Source organism: Aspergillus campestris (genome assembly GCF_002847485.1).
Source record: "Aspergillus campestris IBT 28561 chromosome Unknown P168scaffold_5, whole genome shotgun sequence".
NCBI classification, from domain to species: domain Eukaryota; kingdom Fungi; phylum Ascomycota; class Eurotiomycetes; order Eurotiales; family Aspergillaceae; genus Aspergillus; species Aspergillus campestris.
The window spans coordinates 1,139,146-1,166,714 of NW_020194340.1; the positions used below are offsets into that span (position 1 = coordinate 1,139,146).

At 51.1% G+C, this 27,569-nt stretch overlaps 9 protein-coding genes across 9 annotated transcripts; 6 read left to right on the forward strand and 3 right to left on the reverse strand.

The window, feature by feature from the left end:
- Positions 1–171: 171 nt before the first annotated feature.
- Positions 172–6,670, forward strand: P168DRAFT_326736 (Arf family guanine nucleotide exchange factor SEC7). Its single transcript, XM_024841159.1, has 4 exons — positions 172–2,248; positions 2,307–4,609; positions 4,664–6,083; positions 6,144–6,670. Exons 1-4 carry the CDS (start codon positions 324–326, stop codon positions 6,484–6,486), a joined length of 5,991 nt encoding a protein of 1,996 aa, XP_024693585.1. The 5' UTR covers positions 172–323; the 3' UTR covers positions 6,487–6,670.
- Positions 6,671–6,814: 144 nt separating this feature from the next.
- Positions 6,815–7,803, reverse strand: P168DRAFT_251999 (bifunctional precorrin-2 dehydrogenase/sirohydrochlorin ferrochelatase MET8). Its single transcript, XM_024834294.1, has 3 exons — positions 7,677–7,803; positions 7,132–7,613; positions 6,815–7,072 (listed from the first exon to the last, which is right to left on the reverse strand). The coding sequence occupies exons 1-3, from the start codon at positions 7,770–7,772 to the stop codon at positions 6,940–6,942; spliced, it is 711 nt and encodes a 236-aa protein (XP_024693586.1). The 5' UTR covers positions 7,773–7,803; the 3' UTR covers positions 6,815–6,939.
- A 304-nt stretch (positions 7,804–8,107) lies between these two features.
- On the forward strand, positions 8,108–9,857 carry P168DRAFT_281345 (ribose phosphate diphosphokinase subunit PRS1; the record flags this gene model as incomplete). Its single annotated transcript, XM_024835928.1, has 5 exons — positions 8,108–8,366; positions 8,433–8,442; positions 8,496–8,616; positions 8,712–9,769; positions 9,827–9,857. 5 exons carry the CDS (start codon positions 8,108–8,110, stop codon positions 9,855–9,857), a joined length of 1,479 nt encoding a protein of 492 aa, XP_024693587.1.
- A 4,848-nt stretch (positions 9,858–14,705) lies between these two features.
- P168DRAFT_142975 (uncharacterized protein) lies at positions 14,706–15,372 on the forward strand. The gene has a single exon (XM_024832765.1). The coding sequence runs from the start codon at positions 14,954–14,956 to the stop codon at positions 15,338–15,340; it is 387 nt and encodes a 128-aa protein (XP_024693588.1). The 5' UTR covers positions 14,706–14,953; the 3' UTR covers positions 15,341–15,372.
- A 1-nt stretch (position 15,373) lies between these two features.
- On the forward strand, positions 15,374–15,605 carry P168DRAFT_318032 (uncharacterized protein; the record flags this gene model as incomplete). The annotated part of the gene is made up of 2 exons (XM_024840168.1): positions 15,374–15,380; positions 15,430–15,605. 2 exons carry the CDS (start codon positions 15,374–15,376, stop codon positions 15,603–15,605), a joined length of 183 nt encoding a protein of 60 aa, XP_024693589.1.
- Positions 15,606–18,543: 2,938 nt separating this feature from the next.
- On the forward strand, positions 18,544–20,239 carry fmqD (FAD-dependent monooxygenase fmqD). The gene is made up of 5 exons (XM_024834295.1): positions 18,544–18,766; positions 18,826–19,042; positions 19,107–19,495; positions 19,554–19,915; positions 19,979–20,239. Exons 1-5 carry the CDS (start codon positions 18,557–18,559, stop codon positions 20,232–20,234), a joined length of 1,434 nt encoding a protein of 477 aa, XP_024693590.1. The 5' UTR covers positions 18,544–18,556; the 3' UTR covers positions 20,235–20,239.
- Positions 20,240–21,709: 1,470 nt separating this feature from the next.
- On the forward strand, positions 21,710–23,969 carry P168DRAFT_252007 (MFS transporter; the record flags this gene model as incomplete). Its single annotated transcript, XM_024834296.1, has 3 exons — positions 21,710–21,920; positions 22,012–22,658; positions 22,741–23,969. 3 exons carry the CDS (start codon positions 21,710–21,712, stop codon positions 23,551–23,553), a joined length of 1,671 nt encoding a protein of 556 aa, XP_024693591.1. The 3' UTR covers positions 23,554–23,969.
- On the reverse strand, positions 23,722–25,716 carry P168DRAFT_342448 (GMC family oxidoreductase; the record flags this gene model as incomplete). Its single annotated transcript, XM_024841814.1, has 2 exons — positions 23,722–25,415; positions 25,477–25,716. 2 exons carry the CDS (start codon positions 25,714–25,716, stop codon positions 23,889–23,891), a joined length of 1,767 nt encoding a protein of 588 aa, XP_024693592.1. The 3' UTR covers positions 23,722–23,888.
- Positions 25,717–25,923: 207 nt separating this feature from the next.
- Positions 25,924–27,426, reverse strand: P168DRAFT_267858 (FAD-binding oxidoreductase; the record flags this gene model as incomplete). Its single annotated transcript, XM_024835063.1, has 1 exon — positions 25,924–27,426. One exon carries the CDS (start codon positions 27,424–27,426, stop codon positions 26,026–26,028), a length of 1,401 nt encoding a protein of 466 aa, XP_024693593.1. The 3' UTR covers positions 25,924–26,025.
- Between the last annotated feature and the right edge of the window lie 143 nt (positions 27,427–27,569).

Consider the following 27,569-nt stretch of genomic DNA (forward strand, 5'->3'; position numbering starts at 1 on the left):
TCTGGCCTGAAGGCCTGAAAGCCTGGAATTCCAGGAATCCCCGGAATAGCTGCCTCGGGAACTGCCGCACTCCACCGCCTGCTGGATTCGGTTTCCTCTGCCGGGAGAAGACACGCGGCCGCATGAAGTATTGCCTTACTTAGTTCCCTGTCCCTTATTTGTTAGGTTCATCTAACCTCTTGGAATTGAATACTCTCTATCCTGCCAACTATCCCCCCCTCGTTTCCTTCACCTCTAGTCCTTCATTTTCCCCGGTCCACTGTCCCATGTGGACCCTCATCTGCTCACTCACCTTGGATCATTCCGGGCGGAGCCTCGCATAAATGGCGGAAGTCGATAATGGCTCTGTAAATGAGCCCTCCCACTCACCCCCGGCCGAGAACAAGGAGAATGGTGTCGATGTCTCGACTCGCCCCCAATCTCCCGATACGGTCGACGAACGCAAATCTCCCCTTCCGGACGAATCCGATCGCCAGCCCATCGAGGTACAAGTGGTGGAAGAAGACAATCAGGAACAGGAGGTAGACACCGTGGAAGGTTCCGCGCAACCCCAGGAACCCGACGCTGTGGAGTCGACGGAACCCGAGGCCGACGTGCAGCCCGAGAACGATGCTCAGCCAGAAGAACAGGTGGATACGCCCTCTGTAGAACAGGAAGCCAGTCCGGAGAAGGAGGATGTCGACGAAAGACAGGAGGTCGCCTCCATCCCGCCGCTAGAGGAACACGCCCCCGATGTGCGAATGCGCTCGGATTCCCGATCAACTACCGCCACGTTTGCGACCCAGCGATCGGTGCCGGTCAGCTCCGCGGTCTTCATCGTCACAGCCCTCGATGCGATCGGCGCATCGAGGGAGGCGAAGAAGTCCAAGGAGTTGGAGGATACGGTGCAGAAGGCCCTGGCCAATGTCAAGCAGTCTGACCGTGAGCCCATCGACCCGGAAGTCATATTCCGCCCCCTATATATCGCAACCAAGTCTTTCAGCATTCCGCTGCAGGTGACAGCACTCGACTGTATTGGGAAGTTGATCACATATTCCTACTTTGCGTTCCCTTCGGCTCAGGAGACCAAGGCCGCGGAGACAGAGCCCACTGCGGGGCATCCTCCCCTGATTGAACGAGCCATCGATGCGATCTGCGACTGTTTCGAGAATGAAGCCACGCCGGTCGAGATCCAACAACAGATCATCAAATCCCTTTTAGCTGCAGTCTTGAATGACAAAATCGTCGTGCACGGAGCGGGTCTCCTGAAGGCTGTCCGCCAGATCTACAACATCTTCATCTACTCGAAATCCAGCCAGAACCAACAAATCGCCCAGGGGTCGTTGACACAAATGGTCAGCACGGTATTTGATCGGGTCCATGTAAGACTTGAGCTGAAGGAGATGCTCCTGCGCGAGGGTGACAAAGGCCAAGGCGCCGCCTCCGACGTGGTCACTATTGAGACGCCTGAGGCCCCCCAGTCCGCGGAAGAGGAACAAACGCCCGATACAGCCTCGGGGCTAGAATCGGACCAGCCCGTCGTCGCGGAGCCCACCGAGAAGCTCACCTTGCAGAGTTTCGAATCCAGCAAGGACGTGACCTCCGTCACTGACAATGCACCTACAATGGTTACCCGCGCCAAACTTGGCCAAGCCCCGGCGCGGCATCATTCGGGAGCGTCCGCAGACGACCGGCCATACGGGGATGCCACTGCGGAGGATGACGAAGATGAAATTTATATCAAAGACGCCTTCTTGGTGTTCAGAGCGCTCTGCAAGCTGAGTCACAAGATTCTAACCCATGATCAACAGCAGGATTTGAAGTCTCAAAATATGCGGTCGAAGCTGCTGTCTTTACACCTAATCCACTATCTCATCAACAACCATGTTGCCGCTTTCACCTCCCCACTCTTGACCATCAGGACCAGCTCGAGTAGCCTAGATGCGATGACGCTTCTCCAAGCTGTCCGGCCTCATCTTTGCTTGAGTCTCAGTCGAAATGGGTCGAGCTCGGTTCCGAGGGTCTTCGAAGTCTGCTGTGAGATCTTCTGGCTCATGCTCAAAGACATGAGAGTGATGATGAAGAAAGAGCTTGAGGTGTTCCTGAAGGAGATATACCTGGCGATCCTCGAGAAGCGGAATTCCCCCGCGTTTCAAAAGCAGTACTTCATGGAAATCCTAGAAAGGTTGGCCGACGACCCGAGAGCCTTGGTGGAGATGTATCTCAATTACGACTGCGACCGAACGGCCTTGGAAAACATCTTCCAGAAGTATGTTTCTCTCCCTATAGTCCCTCCCCGCATATTCAGTCTAACGTGAACTTTACAGTCTCATCGAGCAGCTATCCCGATACGCCAGTGTACCGGTCGCCATCAGTCCCTTACAGCAACAACAGTATCAGGAAAACCACACGAAGGTCTCATCCCTTGGGCGTGAATGGCACCGGTCCGGTACTCTGCCTCCCTCCTTGACGACCGCTCATGTCGCCAACGTCCAGCCTCCAAACCTACAAAATGTGCCCTCGGACTATGTCTTGAAGAACCAAGCGGTCGAATGTCTGGCAGAGATTTTGCGATCGCTGGACAGCTGGGTGGCGCAAGGCGTGGATGGGCAGTCCACGCCGGTTCCCCACTCGGCCTCTCAGAAGTCGATTGACAACCCCCGAGAATCAATTGACACCAACGCTGGCACTTTCCTGGCCTCGCCGAGAGTCGACAGTGCTGAGAACACTGGTCGGTCCACCCCGGTGGCTGACGACGATCCGAGCCAAATCGAGAAAGTTAAGCAGAGGAAGATCGCTCTCACAAACGCTATTCAGCAGTTCAACTTCAAGCCCAAGCGCGGAATGAAATTGTTCGTCAAAGAGGGATTTGTGCGCTCTGAGGCCCCCGAGGAACTCGCCGCGTTCCTGTTCCGCAATGAACGGTTGGATAAGGCTATGATTGGTGAATACCTGGGCGAAGGAGAGCCTGAAAACATTGCCATCATGCATGCGTTTGTGGACCAGATGGAATTCGAGAAGACGCGTTTCGTCGATGCTCTCCGTCAATTCCTCCAGCATTTCCGTCTTCCGGGAGAAGCGCAGAAGATCGATCGATTCATGTTGAAGTTCGCAGAGCGCTACGTGACTCAGAATCCCAATGCGTTTGCCAATGCTGATACAGCGTACGTCCTTTCGTACTCCGTGATCATGCTCAACACCGACCAGCACAGCGCCAAGATCAAGGGCCGCCGCATGACAAAGGAGGACTTCATCAAGAACAACCGGGGTATTAATGACAACCAAGATCTTCCCGATGACTATCTTGGCTCCATATATGATGAAATCAACAGCAACGAAATAGTCCTCGATACTGAGCGGGAGCATGCCGCCAACGTCGGGATTGCTACGTCGGCCCCAGCTGGCCTGGCATCCAGGGCTGGACAAGTATTCGCGACGGTGGGACGGGACATTCAGGGAGAGAAATACGCCCAGGCCTCGGAAGAGATGGCGAACAAGACTGAGCAGCTGTATCGCAGTTTGATCCGGGCTCAGCGCAAGACTGCAGTCAAGGAGGCGCTTTCCCGGTTCATCCCCGCCACTTCGGCCCGCCATGTGGGTTCAATGTTCAACGTGACTTGGATGTCCTTCCTCTCCGGCCTTTCTGCCCCCATGCAAGACACTCAGAACCTCGAGGTCATCAAGCTCTGTATGGAGGGTATGAAGCTCGCCATCCGTATCAGCTGCGAGTTTGATCTAGAGACTCCCAGAGTTGCCTTTGTGACTGCTTTGGCAAAATTCACGAATCTCGGAAATGTTCGAGAGATGGTGGCCAAGAACGTCGAAGCCCTCAAAGCTTTACTCGACGTCGCCCTCACGGAAGGAAATCATCTCCAGAGCTCCTGGAGGGAGATTCTCACCTGTATCAGCCAGCTCGACCGGCTCCAGCTTCTTAGTGAGGGTGTCGACGAGGGTTCCTTGCCGGACGTTTCGCGGGCGCGGATTGTACCGCAATCGCCGTCGGATGGATCCCGGAAGTCCATGCAATCAACCAGGCGCAGTCGTCCTCGTTCAATCAATGGCCCCACAGCTTTCCGCAGTGAGGTAGCGATGGAAAGTCGTTCGGCTGATATGATTAGGGGAGTGGATAGACTCTTCACCAACACCGCAAACCTCTCCCACGAAGCCATCATTGATTTCATCAGAGCCCTGAGCGAAGTTAGCTGGCAAGAGATCCAATCCTCCGGACAAACCGACTCGCCGAGGACATACAGCTTGCAGAAGTTGGTCGAGATCAGCTATTACAACATGACGCGAGTCAGGATCGAGTGGTCCAAGATCTGGGAAGTCCTCGGTCAACATTTCAACCAGGTTGGCTGCCATTCTAACACAACGGTGGTCTTCTTTGCTTTGGATTCTCTTCGCCAGCTTTCGATGCGCTTTATGGAAATCGAAGAACTTCCTGGTTTCAAATTCCAGAAGGATTTCCTCAAGCCCTTCGAGCATGTTATGGCCAACAGTAATGCTGTCACTGTGAAGGACATGATCCTGCGGTGTCTCATCCAGATGATTCAGGCTCGTGGTGACAATATCCGGTCCGGCTGGAAGACGATGTTCGGTGTCTTTACTGTCGCGGCCCGGGAACCATACGGTATGTATTCCTAAGTATACAATTTTGGGGCGACTGATACTAACACAGCAACAGAGGGTATTGTCAACATGGCATTTGAGCACGTGTCACTGATCTATAACACGCGATTTGGAGTTGTGATAACGCAAGGCGCCTTCCCCGATCTTGTTGTGTGTCTCACCGAGTTCTCCAAGAACATGAGGTTCCAAAAGAAGTCCCTCCAGGCGATCGAGACTCTGAAATCGACAGTCACGAAGATGCTGAGGACCCCCGAGTGTCCTTTGTCCCACCGTGGGTCATCGTTTGAGAACGTGCAAGACGCGTCGACAAACCTCGCGAAGCAGCTGACCCGCCAGTCCAAAGAAGAACAATTCTGGTATCCCATCTTGATCGCATTCCAGGATGTGTTGATGACTGGTGATGACCTCGAAGTCCGATCTCGTGCCTTGACCTATCTGTTCGATACATTGATTCGCTACGGTGGTGACTTCCCCCAGGAATTCTGGGACGTTCTCTGGAGACAGCTCCTTTACCCTATCTTCGTTGTGTTGCACTCCAAATCGGAAATGTCCAAGGTCCCTAATCACGAAGAGTTATCCGTGTGGCTTTCGACCACGATGATCCAGGCCTTGCGAAACATGATCACTCTTTTCACACACTATTTCGACGCTCTGGAATATATGCTTGGACGAATCCTCGAGCTCCTCACTCTCTGCATCTGCCAGGAGAATGATACTATTGCCAGAATTGGCAGCAATTGCTTGCAGCAATTGATTCTCCAAAATGTCGAAAAGTTCCAACAGGAGCATTGGACCAAGGTTGTCGGTGCCTTTGTTGAGCTCTTTAGCAGGACCACGGCTTACGAACTGTTCACGGCTGCCGCTTCGATGTCTGCCAGATCCCCTGGCGCGGCCAAATCTCCCAATGGGGAGGAAGTAAGCGGCGAGGAAGGTGCCCAGCAAGGAACCCTGGAGTCCCTCTCGGTACAGGATAACGCTGCGGAGCCGTCCAAGGCCAACGGCGTGCAGAAGCAGGCCGCCGAGCATGAGGAGGGCGACATGCCGGCTCCTTCGAATTCCGAACTAGAGGACTACCGTCCTTCGCCTGATACGCAACAGCAACCCGCTGCTGTAACCGTGGCACGACGTCGTTTCTTCAACCGAATCATCACCAACTGCGTCCTTCAGTTGCTCATGATTGAGACTGTTCACGAGTTGTTCTCCAACGACAAGGTCTATGCGCAGATCCCCAGCCCTGAACTGTTACGGTTGATGGGGCTCTTGAAGAAGAGCTATCAGTTTGCGAAGAAGTTCAATGAAGATAAGGACCTTCGCATGCAGCTGTGGCGACAGGGTTTCATGAAGCAGCCGCCGAACCTTCTCAAACAGGAGAGCGGAAGTGCCGCCACCTACGTCCAAATCCTGTTCCGCATGTATCATGATGAGAGGGAGGAAAGGCAAAGCAACCGTGCAGCCACCGAGGCTGCTCTTATTCCGTAAGTATCTACCTACGCTTGCTATCCGTTTGATACAAACGCTGACTCAATACCGTTTAGTCTCTGCGCCGACATCATCAGCAGCTTCGTCCGCCTTGACGAGGATTCCCAACATCGGAACATCATCGCATGGCGTCCCGTGGTCGTAGACGTTCTCGAAGGCTACACCAACTTCCCGTCCGACGGTTTCGACAAGAACATCGCGACCTTCTATCCTCTCACCGTTGACCTACTGAGCCGCGACCTCAACCCTGAAATCCGCATCGCCCTCCAGTCCCTCCTCCGTAGGATCGGTGAGGTACGACTCGGTTTGCCACCGACCCCGACACCCCCTCGTTCACCCGATCGCTCCAGGGGCTCCGTCTCCATTCAGCCACCTCGCAAATACAGCGTAGGGCGTTAAGTGTCCCGTTGTGGGCATTCTCTGGCGAAATTTCTCTCGTGTAGCCCTTTCGGTGGCTGTTTCTTTGCTTCACTTTTTGGATATCCTTGTCTGGTTGATTTCTATGATTATTATTCAATGTAGAATTAGCATTGTTCCTTTCTCTATCTTGTCTTCTTCTGACTCTTTTTTAATACAAGCTGGTTTTGAGATTTCTTTTATATGTGTATGTGTTAGAGGTGCTCCGGTAATTGGGGTTGCTGGTAATCCATATCTTATTGGCAGTGGTGGACACTCAGCGAGCATATTAAATGCCGCGTCGTTTTATGCTCCCCTCTTTGTAGGCATCCAATCGTAGAAAGGGGCTGTATATCATACAAAAAAAACCAGAGGACTATCGAAAAGCATTATATTCATAGCCACTCCTGGGTCGCTTAAAAGTTACACATTATCCATGTCCAATGCCATAATACCTTAGGTAGAAGAGCGAATGTCACTCAACGTAGGGATCTTGCCAGATTTATAATGCTGCAAGAGGCCATCCATATCGTCATCAGTCATTTCAACCAGATCGTCCAAGCTCCACGACTCGCACACTCCGGACATCCTGAACAGTATTAATACGTGAGGCCACAAAGACGATCAGGAACATGAGCATAAACTCACCATTTCATCCTCTTCGGTCCTTCTTCAGGCTTCGGCGCAACCTCCCTCAACTTCTTCCGCAGCTTGCCCACATTGTCAATCGCAGCGCCCATATTATCAGGCAGCGTATCGGCAATCTTCTTCCGAACGATACTGGCCAGCTTTGGCCCATTCCCATTGGTACTCACCATGACCTGCAACGGGCCATCCCGGTGGACACTGCCGAAATAGAAATCGCATTCTGGAGGCACGTCGGCGATGTTTGCGGGGATGCGCTTCTCCTTGCAGAGTTTCCAGATCTGGGTCGAGGCTTCGGGATCGTCCACGGCGACCAGGACCATGTCTGCGCCATCTAGGTCTGTTGGCTCGAAATTGCGGTCCACATGAGTGACTTGCCCTTGGGATACTCTAAACGCGACTTCGTCATTGAGGCCTGATGCCGGACAGACGACTGTTACTTTTGCGTCTGCATTGAGTGCGTGGAGAATACGCCCGGCGGCGACCTATGCATGTGCGTCAATATATAAATCGTGGCTATCTATGACTCTTGATAAGGAACAACGCACCTCTCCACCGCCCACCACGAGAATCGTTTTGTTTCTAACTTGCCAAGCGACTATCAGCGAGCCGCCTCCTTGGACTTCGGGAAATTTCTGTGACATAATTGGAGTGTTGGGAGAATCGAAGACTAAATCGTATCGCGTATAGAAGACAGCGGGGGAGCCTTATCAATGCGGGTTGTTTTTCGTGACGGAAAGCGACGGCGGCACGTGACCGCGTTCGCAGCGGGTCTCGAGTCCGTTTAGTCCGCTTTCCCGTCCTATTTTCTTCGCCTTTTTTTTTTTTTTCTTTCTTCTATCTTCTCTCCCGCATCATCTTTCTTACTCCATGAGACAAGAGGGGATGAGTTTTCCCCCTTTTTCTCCAAGTTGACTACATCCTTCCCTCTCCTTCTCTTTAGTCCATGTCTCCCTATATTCCTTAAGCCGTTTTCAAGATGAGGGGCGTTCAGATTTTCTCGGGCACATCCCACCCGGCTCTTGCAGAGACCATCTGCGAGCGATTGGGGACTCAGCCCGCCCGGGCTGATCTGGGAAAATTCAGCAATGGAGAAACGAGCGTCAACATTGGTGTCTCGGTGCGGAACCAGGATGTCTACATCCTTCAGAGCGGCAGTGAAAAGATCAATGACAGCGTTATGGAGCTGTTGATTATGATCTCTGCTTGCAAAGGTGGTTCCGCAAAATCCATCACAGGTGTGTTACCTCTCCCCCACACTTCCAATTTAGCTACGGTCGTACTGATTAGTCTTTCTGGATTAGCGGTTATACCGTATGATGCCTTCTAGATTGTGTATTGCTCTGTTGATACTGACGGCCTTCGAGGTACTTCCCTTACTCTCGTCAATCCAAGAAGAAGAGCCACCGCGGTGCCATCACCGCTAGAATGTTTGCGAACCTGCTTTCTGTTGCTGGTGTGGACCACGTGATTACTTTGGACTTGCATGTGAGTTATACCGTCCCTTGAGGGTGCTGTTTTACGCAAAGTGGAATGCCCTTGTCGGATTTCGAGCAGAATGCTTACTAGGATACGTGTACTAGGCATCACAAATGCAAGGATTCTTTGGGAAACCTGTGGACAACCTGTTCGCAGAACCCTTTATTGCCCGCTGGATCCGTATGAATGTCCCGGGCTGGAAGGAGGCCGTGGTCGTTAGCAAAAATGCTGGGGGTACCAAGCGGGTTACATCATTGGCAGACACCCTGAAGCTCAACTTCGGGATCGTCACGACGGATAGAAGGCGCCCGAAGATGTCCGTCAAGATGTCTGACAGCACGGTCTTCTTTGATTCCATCGATGAGATGACTCCTGCCCCGACAGACCAGGACCCCTTCGTCGATCAGGACTTGGTGTCTGGTCAGAATTCCTCTGCACCAAGCGGCTCGCAGTCCGAGTCTGATGATAAGAGCACGGCTGCCATCGACTACTTGCGCCCAGAGACCCCACCTGCCCGTCGTCCCTCGGAGCTAGAAGCCGCGAATGAGACTACGGACGTACGCGTACGGGACGTGATCACGGGGAGATTGGTCCAGGGTCACCTGGTCGATGATGATTATCCTACTCCCACTCAAACGTCTGGTACCCAGTCTGGCGATACGACACCAGGGAAAACATCCAACCCGGATGGTGTGGATGGCATCTCCGATCCGATGGCGGATTCGCTCATCTCGACTCAGCCATCTCTCCCGGGCGACCATGCTTTGGGTGGCTCTTTCGATGCCGCTGAATCGTCTGACGATGAGGCTAGCGTCGCTCGCATCAAAGAGCACGAAAAGACCATCACGCTGGTTGGTGATGTCCGAGATAGAACCGTGTTTATCGTCGACGATATGATCGACAAGGCCGGTTCCTGGATTGCCGCAGCGGAAACAGTAGTGAGGAAAGGTGGGGCCAAGAAGGTCTACTGCATCGCTACCCATGGTCTTTTTGGTACAGAATCGCTGGAGCAAATGGAAGCGTGCAAGGCGATTGATCACATTGTTGTGACGAACACCTTCCCTATACCCCCGCATCTCATGCAGAAGTCGAAGAAGTTGATCATCATCGACATCTCTAGCCTGGTTGCTGAGAGCATCCGGCGCCATCACTACGGAGAAAGGTTAGTCGGAGGATTCCAGTAGTGTATCCGGGGCTGAATGGCTAATGATAATCGCAGTGTTTCGGCACTCTTCCACCTCAATGAGTAAATCCATTGAAGTATCTTATGTCTGTCCGAGGTCCATGAGGGATCAATATCGCACAGGCTTGGTGCATTTTGGCAACCCGACAATTGAAGAAAGTAACGATGAGAAGATTGATGACTACCCCCCCCTTTATCTTACATTGGCGGATTGATTTCTCCACAATATGTGGGCACTATCCATGCCATGATTTCTCCTTGCCAACCGGCTATTATGATGAATACAAATGAGTTAACAGATCGATACCATATGAAAGAATGAAGAGAAGGATGACGAGCGCAAGCAATTGTTGGAATCCAACAACATATGAGACGGCCCTTTCGGAGCCAAATGAGGTTGCAAACAACCTTACACCAGCGATGCAGTCCACTCTGGGTACTGCAGGGGCATTTTGTGAGAACGGAGGTCATTCTCCCGACTTAGTTTACAAAGATGTCCTTAACGGAGCGTTGGGAGAGCATACAGTCGGCTTTATAAGTTGATATCTTCTCATGTCACTTGATGTGGGAGGGTTGATGACCATAGAGTTGAACGAGGAGTCGAGGCACCATTTTCTGAAGTTTTAGGACTTCTGGCGTTGAGCCTGTGGAAATGGTGTACTTGAACATCTTCTCTGACATTTAGTATATACCTTTAAATTCCTTTTGGATTCGTAGTATGAAACAATTTTTTATCTATTTATCTATTTATCTATTTCTTTCTCTTTTATTCTATCTTTTTACCCTTTTGCAAAATAAAAATGTACAAAATTCAAAGAAAATCACCTTCGATTCGATACTACGGCACTTTTCCTCCCTCCTACTCCCTAGGCTCCCAATTTTAATTTCCTGCCCTGTCTCCCAGTAACAACTCGCTGCAAGATTCCGACTCTTGTTAAACCCATCATCTCTCACCGGCTCGATTCTCACCAGACAAGGCGATCCGACCAGCCTCTACCTAGGTAGTGGCAAGATCGGTATCGGATACCTGGGGCCACCAGCTGGGCTCAATGGACGACTGGACAACGGGTTCGGAATGGATGTAATACGAAACGGGACGGAAGACCGTCGACTACGCATACGTCGCTGTGTGAGGGTGGATATCATACATATCCTTCTATATTGGCAATTCAGTAGGGAGAGAGATGGACCCAGTAGAGCCAGCCACTCGAACCACTCGGAGAATATCGCATGTTTGTGTCTGCTTTGAGAGGGGATGTGGATATGCGCATATGTGGGAAATCAAGCGGGATCATCTAATTGATTGATTCTAATTGATTGATTGATTGATTGATGGTTGGAGGTGGCGGTGTGCGCGAATCCGCCGCTGAGAAGGATGCAATGCAATGCGAGAGACAGACAGACACACACACACAGAGAGAGGTCGGGTTGGCAATACGTCGACGTTCCGACGGGAGAGCAGGCCATGCCAGGCTTTGCTTCCTTTCGGGTGCAACAGGTTAACGTCACCGTCAACGGTTGGTAGGTAGACCTGACGTCGAGGATGCATCCAACCGGATGGTGTGTGTGTGTGTGTCTACCTACGGCTTAAGACGCGATGCGATGCGATGGGGTGATTGCAGGGGTACAGTTGACTAGAGATAGAGAGCGAGGTCGGTTCTTCAAGATCCTACTTACCTACCTACTTAATCAGTCAACCCTAGCCTAACAATCCTTCATCACAACAATGCCAATGAACGACAAAGACCAAGAACGCTGCTATGTTATTGTTCTAGAGTCATCCGATCGATCGTGTCTCAGAGCGCCACCACAATCGAGGCTGCATCCAAGGCTGCAAGCCGACCTGACATTTTCTAGTCCCATATATTAGTTATTCACCGGTCTAGCCTAATTTCACGGAAAATTAAATCCTTGTCGATGGAGTGGACCTTCCAATCTTTCATGGGGACCGCCGCCCGTCAGTATGTGCGACCCTAGAGCCAAGAAGGCAACGAGAGAAAAGACCTGTCAGAAAGGGCCAAAAGTACGATGCGTCATCGGAATTGGGAGGGAGAGGAGGGTAGGATTCAGTCCAACGCTACGAAAGACGAGTCGATAAATGGCTCTGGTTAGTTAGAGCTAGTGTAGTGGATAGTGTAGTTAGGCGAGACGAAACATCTTGGGAAAGATATCTGGAAGATCAGGAGAGGTTTGCGGACTAAGGGCTGAGATGGGGGAAATTATTCCAGGTCCGATTGGGTCGAGGAGATGTCGATTGCTGGATTGGGATGATAATTGGCTTTCGGAATGATGAGGTTTGGTTGTTGTTGTTTATTATGGTAAGTACGGCTTCATCTCGGATCGCTGCCGGTCTTTTTCTCCCCGTCAAGCAGGGATGACCGAGGGTGGAAATACGATCGATCGACCCGATGGCTTGCAAATAATGGCACTTTGTTTCTTCCTACTCTTTCTTCCTCTTCTCGACATCTTCCTCTCAATGATACCAATGTCTACCCATTCCCAGAAGGAAAGTACCTACGGCCTCCAAACTGACCATGTGGATAGCATCATGATTCTAGCGCCTGAGCGGATGACGGGCCGCACAGCTAGGATGTCCCAATGGACTGGGCAACTTGCCTCGACAATTGGGGCTCAGGGCACTCGGTGGCACCGCGTGCTCTCTCATTCCTTACTTACCTTAGTCGAGTGCCAAATCCAGTCCCAGCATTGGATGATCATGGCTGCAGGCGTCCCAGAAATGTCGGACAGGGGGGGACGGAAGGGCTTGAAAGGGCGACGGTGATTTGTGGAGCGCCATTCGATCAGCCCCTTAGCGGCTCCCGACTGAGAACTAGATCCAGCGCGCTGTCTCTCCCTATTGGAAGTTGCATACTTGATTTGTTAGGAAGCTAGGTAGGGGGCCGTCGGGTGGAGACTGCGAAGGGGAATCATACTGGTTCCCCGGGGGCTTGATTTTGGATTTCTTGAGGGGGGCGCCATTCTGGATGGAGGGCTGGATTGCTTGCTATTGTTAGAATTTGTGGGCTTGATCTGCTTCACGGATGATGGATGGTTTTCCGTAATGGTGGGATTTGCCAAGATCCAGCTCCTTCCCTGGAGTCCATATCTTTCGAAGTTCCCTTTTTTTACTCGCCGGACTGGTCATGTTGCGCGCAGCTGAGAGCCGACGGAAAGGAGTGCGGTGGGTCATCTCCTCCAATAATCCCCATCCTACCTAATATAACCTACCCATAATCAAGAGAAAAGCCATCTTCGTCTTGAACCTGGTTGGCGGGTCCGAGGGATCGACTGCAAAGGCCCGCGATCAGCTGACATGGAGGCCAAGAAAAATGGAATTGTGCGAGTCTCGTACCCTTGTCAGGTTGACTGGTCGTTTCATGATACGTTCAGAAGGACGTCCTTTGGCTGTCGGAAGTAGAGGTGCATCCGCGTCTGTACGGAACGAAGGACAACAACGGTGAGCAGCAACCCCGTGGACAACGACAGGGGGCGTTGTTCCATTCACTTCGAGAACGTTGGATGTCAATTCCTTGTACCGATGACCAGGACACCCCTGCTTTGACGGTGGGTAAGATCCACACCCCTCATCTATCTTACTGGGAAGGATCTCACACGTTAATCTTGTGGCTGTTGCCGGATCAGCTCGGTGATAGACATTAGACAGAGGATGGTGGAAGCAAACAGGTGGATGAAGACCGAGATGTCTATACCAGGATCTCATCGGTCCACTTTGATTTGTCTCTACTTCCCGATGCGGTGGTCGACTGACTTGACTTCCTGGAGGTTAGTCTAAGCTCAGACAGTGTGACGTTTGATTGAGGTCATTGTCGACCGTCGGTGAGGAAACTTTTCATTGGGAGTAGAATTGTCATGTCATTGTTTGACGATGTGAAACATGTTGGGAATTCCTGTAGATTAACCACGGCTAACCCTAACCAGGCCTTACCATCATCCTCATGGCTCTGTATCATGAGGCAGGACCATCGAATCATACGAGGGAGGAATCAGGAATCTACGAGGCTCATTTGCTCTAATACTGGAAGGGGAATCGCATCTGGATCCCTGCTTTCGCTTGAGTATCACAGACACCGTATACACCGTATCCCATCGACCTGCTTGCATGGCAATGCTTGGATAGTAATCTTACGATCGACACGCCTCTAAAAAAAGAAAAAAAGAAGAAAAAAGAAAAAAGAAAGATAACCACCGAGATCGTGGGGTTGGCACTCTCGATCGCCAATCAAAGGGGTCCGATTCCATCGACCAGGAGGATGATATATCCAGGGATCCTGGGGATCACACGGGGATACTGCGAAAGACCCTCGCGACGCGTGAAATGGGATGATCGTCAACCTTTTGCATCGGTCAATAATTCCCCCAGCGTCAGCATCTTATGCATCCAAACTAGTCGGGCGACAGGTTTAACCCCTTCGGGCCCTGGGTGGATGTCCAGAAAACAGAATCATTCTGGTCGTTGCCCCACCGTCGATGTATCTATCACTTTTTTGAGGGCCCTTCCAGTCTTTCGGGACTTGCAGGATGATCATTGTCCTCCTGGGACTCTTCATCCTTATTATTTGTCTCTTTCCTTTGCGGGCACCCATTGTTTGATCTCTCCGCTAAACTTCTTCCATTGGGTGGCTTTCGATCTCATCTGGTTAGGTTGAATCTAATTTGATTAGTGTCATACATTATTTCTATTGTTATTTGCCTTTTATTTGACTTGAGTTGATGTATTCTTTTATTTAAATATTTTTTTTATTGGTATTTTTCTTTTTATTTATCTTTTGTTCTCTATCTATTTCTCATATTGCTGGATTTCGATTTCGATCCTTTCGGTTTCGGGATAGTTCTCTCCCTCTATCCAAACCTTTCTTCCACTCTTTCTGTCTCTCTCTCTCTCCCCCTCTCTCTCTCTTTATGACTTCCTCTATCTATCAATTACCTGTTTACTTTCTTTTTCGCTTCTCCATACCACATCTCAGCTACGCCGACTCGGCTTTTTCCCCACTTCGCAAATGACCCTTCACCGATAATCAATCGGGTAGTTGCATCACAATTGCCATCAAACGGACCGGAAGGTCGTTCTATGCAGCTCCTTCTCACGGCCTGGATTGGTACTGCAGTTGCTGGGAGCGTCGGGGGGGCTGAATAGAGCGATCCATGCATCATTCATTCCTCTTCGGAGCTGCCTCACTCCCTGTTCCTGGTCCTATTTGGAAGCTTGCCCTATATATACTATGGAGCTTCATTCTCTTCGACCTTCTTCACCAGCATCATCAATTCTTCTTCCCTCTTCTCCTCCTCTGTTTCAGTCTCTCGCCTGATACGTTCTCGGTGAACCGTCCACCATTTTACTTATCTGCCGCCTTAGACCTCGAGAGTCTCATCTTTGACTTTTGTCTCACTTTCCCTTGCGCCAGACTGCACGCCACCGCTGCACTTCCTGCACTCATTGGGTCCCAATTGGAAGACTTCCAGTCCTCTGTCTGCCTCGGCTTCCACACTTCTGTTCGTCCACCGCGTGAATTATTCAACACCACCGGATAAATTCAACCAGTAAGTGCCCGGGGGCTTGCCACCATGGCAAGTCAGTCATGTCCACCATGCACGGCGGGTGCTAACACAGTCGGGAACAGCATCCAAAATGGCCAACCAATGCTCCGGACATGTATTCGCCATCGTGCAGGCCACCAATGGGAATATCCTGACCTGGCGCTGTTCCGACTGCAATTCGGGACCATTTGTGGCCATCTGGCGCTGCAAGATCTGTGGCCACTGTCGCTGTAACGCATGCCACACCGCTAAAGCGTAAGTGGCGGGGGTTACAGGTTACATGGTGTTTGCTGTACACGATGCCGTACGCCCCAAATGGTAAGTTGTCTGCTTTCTGCTCTGGGTGACACACAAAGCCGGTACATGGAACGGCTGTGTGACAAACGGGCTTTAGTTTCTTTATCCTTGCCTGCATTTGTAGCTGACTTCTCCGCCCCGGTCTAGCCCGATGTGAACCCTGGGACTTTAGGGAAAGATGCCCTAAACGTCTTTGCTGCAGTACATCCCTGCATGGTACCTGCAGGGTTTTAACCCCCCCACATCCTTGTCTTTCCTACCCCCTTTCTTTTTCTTTTGATTCTTCCTCGTTGCTTCGATCTCTATTTCTTTTTCTATGGCGTTTCGAGTTCGGTGTATCTTGTTGATACGTCTGGAAGTTCCCAAACGAATCATGACCAGCGGAAATCCATTCCCGCCAGCCAGCCAGCCAGCCATCAAACCACAATGAACTCGACGAGGCGTGGAATCGAAAGCTAGCCATGGGCCCCTCACCAGTCATTCAAAGTACCAAAAGGGAACCCACAAGAACCCACCACAGAGACATGCGTCGCATTGCATATCTCCACTTTTCCGTCCTCGTTTTCGCTTCCATTGCCTTCTTTTCCCATCTTTCTGTCTTTTTTGCGGTTTTTCTGTCTGCTTCAAGCCTTATCACAAGGCACTGACACGGCCGACACTTGCTGGCTAGGTGAGAGCTAGCGACATGTCCTGATTGCGTTGTGTTCTTTCAGCAAAGCATCGCTTGGTGTCAAGGGTCTGGCAAAAGGTTTTGTTTTGTCTTTCGGGTGTTTTCCTTCTTCTCCTTCCATGTCTTTCCAGACATACAGTTTGACTCTATCTTGTTCTTATGATTTGTTGGTGTCTGTTACACACGGGCTACATGTATTATAGATATCACTACTACCTAGACCTTCACAGGATGCGGCGACGCAATTAACCATATTTCTTTTTCAATATTACCTAGTCTGATGTATTAGTTCAATTAAGTAGATATTCACTTGATATGATTGACTAAAATAGTCAGGAACTAAAAAACGAGATCCATCCATACCATACAAGAACAATCCTATGCAATCCATTAGTAGGTTACAACGAACCCACTAATAACACCAAATAAATCAAATCAAAATATGACACGATGTGATCTGATATGATGTGATATCAACAGCACACTAAGATATATACTTGCCTTAGGTACCTAGATCAAACAGGTAGTACAGAGTAGGTAATAAGGTATGTAGGTGGACACATAAATGTAGTTCGTAGAAAAAGGAATTGGCCACGATAAAAGTAAATACAATAATAGGAATATATAAATCATACAAAGAAGAAAAAAAAATTCCCCCCCAAGCTTTCACCCTCACCCTCCCTTTCGAACCCTCTTACTCCTACTCAGGTATGATCCTAAGTAAGGATTCGGATCCTTCCCCCCGGCAGAAACAACCGACCTTACATACGTACAGGGATATCTCGCCAGCTCGAAGTCTTTCCCTGTTCATTTTGTAGCAGTGACTGCAATCGGTTGGCATGTCAGCTGACCAGAAGCGTCTGCAGAGTCTTTTTCCCATTGTTTTTTCATCTCCTATCTTCGACCATTGAGCAACTATCTGCAAGCTTTTCCATAACTCTGAATATCATCAATTTCATCCTTTCGGCAGCGTTTTCCATCCTCCCTTTCCACACATTTTAGCCCTCCCCCCTCCCCCCCCCCTTTTTTTTTCTTTTTAGAAATAATGAAAAGCCTTTGAGACTCATATCCTAAGCAAGATGATTCCCAAAAACGTAGTTGATTCTCTCTAAGGAGCGGAAAGTACCATATTGTTTGTTCCCATATATAAGTCACGTGATAAACGAATAAAATCCTCCAACCGCCTTCTCCTCTTTCGATAGAATAACAATATTGAAGGGAATCAATCATCTTCATCAACTTTTGAGAGGCAAGAGGCGGCGAACCAGATCCAACCACTCGAAGCCTCTTGCGAGAAAGCGGGAGTACTCTCCACTCCTTGATGGTACCTTCCCGCTGATGGAGAAGGTCAATAGGTTGCCAGACCTCCCGGGGGTGTCTTTAACCTAATCTACATCGAGGCAGACAAGTGGAAGGATACGAAGGCTACATTCTGGATCGATCGCGAGTTATTGTCCCCGGGTGACCTTACTCTCGTAGATAGCGGTAAGCTACCTCCTTCTCTACTTGGCATGCGATATTGCTTCCACAACGCTAACGCATGATCTTCTTTCGAACGGGATGCCCTCGTCGGTGGGTCTACCGTTGGTGGATCAACTGAAAATTCAGGCCCCGATGGAGCACCTCCAGATATACAGGCAAGGAGGCGAGTAGCTGAGGCGGTTAAACCGGTTCGCTTGAAGTGATCGGATCCGCAGATCATGTGCACTCTGCTGCCTGCATTGGATGAAACCATGCAAATCCCGTGGAGATAAACGGTGAACCACGGGCAATGTTCCGGAGAGGTAGAAGAATGCATAGTGATAGCCAGAATACTCCTACTTTGTGAGACAGTAGTTACCTTTCCGAGGATCCATTGTCTGTTGCGGACAAAAGTGAAGCGGGTAAAAGGCCCCTGGAGCCGAGGTCGTCCGTTCGATATAAAAAACAAGTACAAAGCAAGGGGAATATCAATGTCATAAAATGCACCCTGTCACAAGGTGCTATGGGCTCGAAGCAATCTGCAGGGCGCCCTCTATCCTGCGCAAGGATTGTGTGGCTTGAGACCGCTTGGACGGTCACGCTGTTTGGGTGGGGGGCGAGATCGACGATATAACCTCAAATCCACCCTGGCAACTCTGACTCTGTGTACAGCTACGCTACAAGTTCGGAATTGAGTCACCTTGAAGAACAGATTTAACGGATTTTTTGTTTTCTATGGCTGTCGTGACACAAAGTCCACCATGATGCTGTTCGCCGCACCAATGTTGATTGCCCCTTTCATGCTGGCCATGGCTCTGGGAACCAACCCTAACATCCCCGCACTTTTCAGCCCGGTCCTGTCGCCGGGTGCGGAAATCTGCCTTCCAAGCGACAAAGTTTGCGGTCCGGTCATCTCACGATGGTCTACATTCAAAACCCCATCATATATAGCTACAATAAAACCGGCTACCGAGGAAGATGTTCAGAAAATTGTGAGTTTGGCCGCCGTTTTCCCCTGAGAGGTACGGATCCGATGCTCAGAGATCACCAGGTGCAAACCGCCACAAAGGCAGAACTTCCCTTCTTCGTCACAGGGGGAGGGCACGGAGTCAGCATGAGGTTCTCGGCCGTCCGGGACGCCATCAATATCGACCTGAGCAACTTGAAATCGGTCCAAGTCGATTTGGCTGGTAGTTTGGTGACGATTGGGAGTGGGGTTGAGAATGCCCAGCTCTACGATCTGCTGGCATCGCTTCGGAAAGAAACACGTTAGTGGCCTGTTCTTTCTGGCTGGATTAGTGAGGAGGCACACCCACTAACCGCACGGCTCAGCTCTGACCACCGAGCGCTGCATCAATACAGTCGGGACCACCATTGGAGGGGGCTTGGGGCCACTGTACGGAATTCATGGCCTAACACTGGACGCACTACTCTCCGTTCGCCTGGTCACAGCAGCTGGAGAACTGTTGACCGTAAGCCCACATGAGAATCCGAATCTTTTCTGGGCCATCCGCGGGGCCGGCGCCAACTTTGGTGTTGTCACCTCCGCCAGGTACCGGATCTACGATGAGACCAATGCTGGAAACCGCATCCAAGCCATCTTTCAATTTGCGCCCATTGGCAACCTCTCCGTTTTTGAGCTGCTACAGTCCTGGGACGACCACATACCCCCGGAACTTTTCCTGGGGGTTCATCTGTCATACGACCAGACGAGTCGGAAGGTGATTGACTCCAACCCGCCACCGCCGAAAAGCCCAGCAGACTGATAATGTGCAACAGCCCACCATCACGATGAAATTCGACTTTACTGGGCGCAAGGAGGCCGCACAACAGTATCTAGATCAGATCCAGGGACTGAACCCGATCTATCAATCCATCGAGACAATCCCGTGGCACAATAACCAGTCCCCAGACCCGCCGGAATGTGAGCGAGGCAAATACACCAGCCTATGTAGTTTTGGCCTCCATCGGACCGACCCGATCGCCCTTTCCGAGTACCTTCACAACCTCACCGAATTTGCAGCCGCACGTCCCTGGTTGAATGCCACGTTGATGTGGCAACGTCTGTCCCCAGGATTTGTGACAACGGTGCCCGAGAACCACCGAGGAGTGTACCCGTGGCGTGATACCAAAGTGAACGTGTATGTCAGACGCACAAGTCCTTCATAGTCTTTCTACGCTGACACATTGCTGCCGAATTCCAGAGGCCTGTCCGCGACGTACCCTGGGCCGGAATATGACGACATTGTAAATGACTTCGTGAGACGAGCCCGGGAACGCCTCAACGAAGCCATGGGCTACGCAGGCCTTCATGTCTACGTTAATCAGGCCATTGGAGATGAAGGGCCTGCCGCATGGTATGGAGAGAAGAATCTGGAGAGGTTGGGGGCGCTGAAACATCAATGGGATCCAAGCCATCACTTCGGAGCGAGTGCCCCCATTACCAGTCGTAGTGACTAGTTGCGTACCGAAAATTGAAAATCAGATACCTTACTCGCTGGTCGAATCACGGTCGGAACTTTGAGATTATAGGGCTCGCCAATTCGCCAGGTACACCTGGCGAGCTCGCCAGGTGCGAATTTACCAGTAATTACTAGGTTTATTACTAGTAATATCTATAATTAATCATAGTTTAACTAGTAAGTCCTTGGTATTATAAATACCAGTGTTTCGCCAGGTGCTGTACCTGGCGAGGTCATGTATTTTACTACTTTATATATAATAATTACTAGTAGTTTCTAGATATACTAGATAATTATAGTAGTCAAGCACCTGGCGAGCTTAATACCTTAATATAGTGTTTTTATATTTCATACAGTATATAAAAAAATATTACTAGTCTTTATAATATAATAATCAGACTAGATATTATTATAAATAACTAGAGATAACTAGTAAAGTCTAGAAGAATTAATATAAAGAAATACTTAGTACACTATCTGGTAAGTAAATATTGTTGGACTCTCGTGGTCCATAGGAAAGTGAATAGGTGTCAAGACCCTAGTGTCGAGACCCTAGGATCCCTTCAAGCTTCTGCTATGCTAGTGTTAGTGGCTTGGGTTGTTCAAGGTGAAGAGCACCCTGCGATCTTCCTATCAGTTATTAATAATAGGTTAGACTAACCTGAGGCCTCACATAGTGGTCATGCTAATTATATTAATTAACAAGATAATCTAATAGTCTAAAGGTAACTAATAAGCAAGAAGAGAAGTAAGGTATATCAAGTATATATACTTAATACTTAGGTTAAGTGTGGACGAGTGGAAACTAGACTGAATATATACTCAGACTTGAGACTGTGATTGAACGTGACTAACTAAACTGTAGATACAGGTAAATGAGTGTCCTTATATATCCTTTAGTATCTACTCCTGTGGTGTCGACCACGTTAGGTTTCCGTAACAAGATCCTAGGGTCTTGACAGCCAGGTGCTTGACTACTATGATTATCTAGTATATCTAGAAACTACTAGTAATTACTATATATAAAGTAGTAAAATACATGACCTCACCAGGTACAGCACCTAGTAAAACACTGGTATTTGTAATACTAAAGACTTACTAGTTAAACTATAGTTAATTATAAGTAAATTATAGATATTACTAGTAATAAACCCAGTAATTACTGGTAAATTCGCACCTGGCGAATTGGCGAGCTGGACCCTCGAACTTTGACCAGTCATTGCTCTTCGAATATTCGAGACTAGCCCCTGCATCATGTTCAGATATCACAACGCAAGGGGTTGCACATACTTGGCTGGAATGGGCCGAATCGGGCAAGCAAGGAAAGGAAGAAAAGCAAGGGTGTGGGGGAAGCAGCAAGAGTCAAGAGATCGGGTGCCCCTTGCCCTGGCTAATGGGGATTTTGCGAGTGATTCATAGCTGCACAGCCCTCGAAATGTCAATCTGTGCTGGCTGATGATATCTTTTTGACCCATGGAGGCTGTACTCAAGACCTCGCTTTTTGGCCAGACTGTGGCCTGGATGTCTGGAGGGAGACTCTTTGTGAGCCGCGAGAACCAGTCGGACTTTCGATTGCCGCCTCCATACCAAGCCCTAGCCGATCAGCAGCAATCCCGCGCGTCCCTCCCCCGTCTCACGGAAGAGGAGGATGGGACCAAACGCAGACTGTCTACCCAACATGAGAGTAGGTGGCACTGTGTCCTTTGCCCGAGAGAACGATGACCATTGACGGCGGACCTCATCAGCGTTGACCCCAGCAACGGAGTCGGATGGAGACTCGGGAGGCGCAATAAGCAGGTGGATCGAGCCAGAAGTCCGAGTCGATGGCACCATCCTGGTGGGATGGTATTCAAGCGCCGACATGGAGAATCCCAAAAACTGGCCGATTGGAGCCAAGGTCATGGTCTACCTGCAAATCACCGTCTACACTTTTGTCATCTACTTGTCCTCCTCCATCATTTCGCCGGCCCATGAGGAGTTCATGGGGACATTCCATGTTCCAAATTCTGTCGCATCTCTGGGACTGGCCATCTATGTGCTGGGATATGGACTGGGCCCGATGCTCTTCAGCCCCCTGTCGGAAATCCCGCAGATAGGACGGAACCCACCGTACCTGATATCCTTGACTATCTTCGTGCTCCTCAGTGTGCCCTGTGCCCTTGTAAGTAGCGTCCCTGGATTCATGGTGATCCGTTTCCTACAGGGATTGTTTGGTTCCCCGTGTCTGGCGACCGGGGCCGCCTCCATCGCCGACATTACCGCCGACGTCTATATACCCTATGGACTCTATATTTGGGCCGTTGCAACTGTTGCTGCACCGGCAATCGCACCGACCATTGCCGGTTTTAGTGTTCCGGTGAAAGGGTGGCGGTGGTCGATGTGGGAGGTCCTCTGGGCGTCGGCCGCGTGTCTGCTCTTCATGGTGAGTCCCCTCCGTCGTCGTCATGACGATCGACAGATGCACAGCCTTCGGCGCTTCCCAACTAGACTCACCCGTCAACTAGTGCTTCCTCCCCGAGACATTCGCCTTGAAGATCTTGCACCAACGGGCCCGGAGGTTGCGTGCTCTCCGTGGTGGAGTCTGTTTCAAGGCTCCAGCAGACGTTGACGTTAACACCTCATCCATCGGACAACAATTGCGCAGCGCTCTTATTATTCCGTGGAAAATCAACGCCCAGGATCCGGCTATTCTCTTCAGCACGGTATACATCGCATTGCTGTATGCAATCTTCTATTCTTTCTTCGAAGTCTTCCCGCTGGTGTACCACGACATATACGAGATGAACCTCGGCCAACAGGGCCTGATCTTCCTGACGACCGTGGCTGGAACCTTGATCGTCCTACCATTCTATTTTGCCTTTGTCTACTACAGAATTCAACGTCCCTGGCAGAGGGGACAAGGCCCGTCGATCACGCCGGAGCGGCGGCTCATCCCCGGACTACTCGGCGCGCTGCTGGTGCCAACAGGCCTATTGATCTTCGCGTGGACCTCCCGGCCGTCTATCCATTGGTCCGTCCCCACCGTTGGATTTCTGATTGAGACTTCTGGAATGACCATGGTCATGCAAAGTATCTTCGGATACATCGCCATGGCGTACCCGGCTTACGCGGCCAGCGTCTTCGCGGCAAATGACTTCGCGCGGTCCACTCTCGCTTTCGCGGCTATCCTTTGGGCGGGCCCGCTATATAGGCGACTGGGTGTGGCTCGAGGAACCACGTTGATCGCAGGGCTTACAGGGGCTTGCGTCGCGGGTATGTACGTATTCTTTTTCTGGGGTTCGTCGCTGCGGCGGAGGAGTCGGTTTGCGTCGGCATAGCAGAGATTGTCAATAGTTGACTGCGTTGTTCGTGGTTTGCTCTGCGATTATGGGAGTTCCTTGAGGATCTTGGTTGATTTGATTTTGAGACTGCGTCGGACCCGTGTCTCACCCATGCGTCAACGGTATGGGAACTTGATGCGTGTGGGTTTGATGGTATGACAGCGCTGGTTTACGTAGTTGTATGCTAAGTAGTTGACATATCCCTGGCATTGACCGGCGGTCTTCCCCGCGCTTCCCCGTACTGGCTTGATGCCCTACTCAGTAACCCGCCCCGCGTTACTACTCCACCAGCGAAACGCATCCTTCCTTCCCGTGCACGTTCTGGATGTTAGTCACAATGTCGAGAGCCTCCTCCTCGATTCCTCCCTAATCAGATCGGATGCCCGTTCAGCAAGCGCATACACCGTCGACACTGGATTCCCATCGATATGCAGTGGTATGACACTGGCGTCGACCACACGGAGGCCGGCCACGCCCTTCACCTGGAGACGGTCATCGACCACGTAGCCCATGGCACAGGTTCCGATACTATGATTAAAGGCCACGGCAGACTGACGAACAAATTCCTTAGCCTGATTCGGATCAGTAAAGTCAATCGAGGGGCCCGGGTGTGCGCGCTCCGCGATGCGCCCGACGAGGTGCTTTGAGTGGAAGACTTGATCGGCGAATGCCACTCCCGCGGCCAGCACGTCCACATCGGGCGACTCCTGGAGAATTCCGGGATCGATGCGAGGCATTGCGAACGGATCCCCCGACTGCACGTGGCAGCTGCCGTGGGAAATAGGGTGACTACCGATGACAAGCAGGCTGTATGACCCTCGGTCGGGAGATTGGCTGCCGAGATTGAGGCCCCTGGGATACCCGATCAGTTGGACGGCTGCGGATTCTGGGTCTTGTAACCGCGCGAGGAGATGGGTGGTCGTTCGTGTTGTGGCGGTGTCAGTGTCTGTGATGCCAGATCTCGCGTTGGCGATAGTGTGCTCAATCTTGTCCGCTGGGGCGAGGGCTGTATAGGGCAGAAAGCCAGTCAAGCTAAAAGGGCATGCCGTGGTGTTTTGTTTCCGATCATGGCTAGTTGGTCCCCTTGGGAGTATGTCTTCGGGTGTTTGTAAATGATAGGTGACGGACGCCATAGGATGTTCTCGGAGATTGTTGCCCACGTCCGGCAGAGCGACCTGACAGGGGATCCCAGCAGTATGAAGAACATCTGGGTCTCCGATGCCCGAAAGCTCCAGCAGATGTGGGCTGTGCAGTGATCCCGCACATAGGATGATCTCCCTTGTTGCCAGGATGCGGTGGCAGGAGCCCCGGTACCAGAAATGAACCCAGCGCGCTCGAGGCGCCTTGGTCGGCTCAGTGACTAGCGACACACGGCACACTGTGGCTTCATCGAGAACCTGTAGATTCTTGCGGTGCATGACGGGGGCGAGATACCCCGAAGCTGCATAGCTTCGTGTAGGGCATCTCTGCTTAGTTGCTTCGCTGGTGGTGCCGTAATCCAGCGTCGACAGCGACTTGTAGAAGCCGAGGTGGTTTCCATACCATGGGTCTGATGGCATCACAGTGCCCGCGGCGGTGTTCAGGGCATCGATCATGGCCGGCTCGATCGGCAGGTCCCATTTTGGAAGACAGGTTTTGATTGATCCTAAATCGTCCCGGCGACTGACATCGTGCTCAAGGCACTGGGCCTTACTATAGTACGGGGCGAGCTCGCCCCAAGTCCAGCCCTGGATTCCCCCCCGTCCCCAGTGGTCAATATCTGCCGCCGATGGCCGGCAATATGACATGAAATTGATCCCGCTTGATCCTCCAAGCATTTTCCCCCCAGACAGATGGTGGACTCGGCCATTGGTCCCAGCCTGCGTGGAGTCATTAGCGTTCGTTCCACGCCTTCGCTTAGGACGATGGACTATCTGATACCTGGGGAGTAGTCTCAAGCGCCCAGTCATACTCCGGATTTGACAGCATCTGGGAAATTCCCCAGGGCGAGTCAACATGGGCATCGCCGACTCGGGATTTGCCTGCTTCAAGAACTCCCACTTTGACAGTAGCATCTTCGCTCAAACGGGCGGCCAAGACCGAACCGGCTGTGCCCCCGCCGACAATGATGTAGTCGAAGCGAGAGGCAAGAAAGCGGGCAGGCTCTGCGTTTTCTCCCATTTGGTCTATCAGAGGAGAGGGCAAAAGAAAAAAAAAAAAAAAAAAAAAAAAAAAGAAAAGAAAAGAAATCACCAGGTCAGGTAAACCGGCCTACGTCCATCAATCATGTGAGGCCCAGAAAATTCAAAGAATTGACGTCGCAAAGGGGCGCAACTTAAGCGAAACAATAGTAAGAGCACACTACTTGAGGTATGGGAAAATATCAATGGAGCAACATCTGATATATCCGATTCCACAACTGGGAATCCTATATGACCACATGCCGTGCTGACTGTCGACGGTTCAAGTCAAATATTTATCCCTTACTCTTCACACCCCTTGCGGATTATCCAGGATTCCTGCAGGATCCGCCCTGGCCTTGACCTCTTCAAGCCGCGGGAGATTTGACCGCCAATACATGATCCGGGAGTCAGGAGCCCGTGGATCGAGATCCCCCAGATACATGGGTGGACGTCCCGGCAGTGAATTGTTAACTATATCATATGCTCGGTCGAGGAATTCAAAGGCGGCCGGTGGCAACGGTTGACTTGGACTGCGTGCATGGAAGGTGATCCAGTAGAGAACGTCACGGTGTGGGAAAGCTGTTGCATTCATCCAGGGTTCATTGACTGCACCACCAACCAGCCGACACGATAAGGACCAGTCGGTGATTCCCGGACGAGCCGTGGATAAATACTTCGCTAATCTTATCATAGCCCAGTTGGGGATGAGATGCTTCGAGGTGACTCCCAGCGTTTTGTCGTACGAGAATCGCGAATTGACGTCGTGTAGGATTGAATTAAGAATGGTTCCCCACCCTGAAAGAGACTGTGTGTGACTACTGTGAAGGGGAAGTTTCTGCTCTAGGCCAAGGGTCTCATATTCCTCTCGGGTGCCAAAGAATACCCCGGACAGCTCCAGTAGACCCGGTCCCTTGATGGTGAGGGTAATATCCAGGTTCTGCGACAGCCTGGGGTCTGCGATGAATGCCTGCCAGCGTCCAAATGCTATGGCCTGTCCCTCAATAGACCCTTGATTCGTCTCCATCATGTAACGGAACTGGATCGCTGTGCGCGGCGCGGGCTGGGTCCGCACGATGAACTCGGTGACAATAGCAATATTCGGCGCGGCTCCCCGGATGGCAAAGAAGAGGTCAGAATGTTGGTGAGATGATGCCCGGATGATTTGCCCATTTCCCAGAACTGCCTCGATTTCATCGATGTGATCCAAAGCCAATCCCCACTGTCGGGCCGTAGGGCCAATTCCACCAATTGTCAGATGCCCTCCAGCTCCAACTGTGCGACAGGTCCCGTGAGTCATGGCTCGCGCTCCTGCCGCCCACAGCTTGTGAGCCAGGTCTTGCACCGAAATAGCCGGACCAACGGTCGCTTGGTTGGTATACTGGTCCAGGGTGAATTGTTGGAAATGCTGCATGTCCACCACAATGGCCCCATCCCTCCCTCCCAGGCCGTAATTGCCCAGACTGTGCCCACCAGAGCGAGGCTGAACTTTCCGGCCATGTGCTGCCGCACATTTGACAATAGAAGCAATCTGATCCGATGAATCTGGATACGTCACCGCTACTGGAGTCACGGGAAACTCCAGGTTGCGAGGATGGACGTGGGAGATGTCGTAGTGAGGCACATCACAGAAGGCGACACGGCCTATATCGCCACCCACGGCGGAGACCAGACATTCTCTTCCGGCGTGGATACTAGATGTATTTCCCATGACGAGAAGGTCCGATCCCTTTCGTAATCGTAGATGTCTGCAACACACCAGGTCCTATATATGATGTCGAGGCGCCGATGGAAGATGGCTCTAAAGCGGCTGAATATGATGAGTCTATTCGATTCTCTCTGGAGGGACATGAA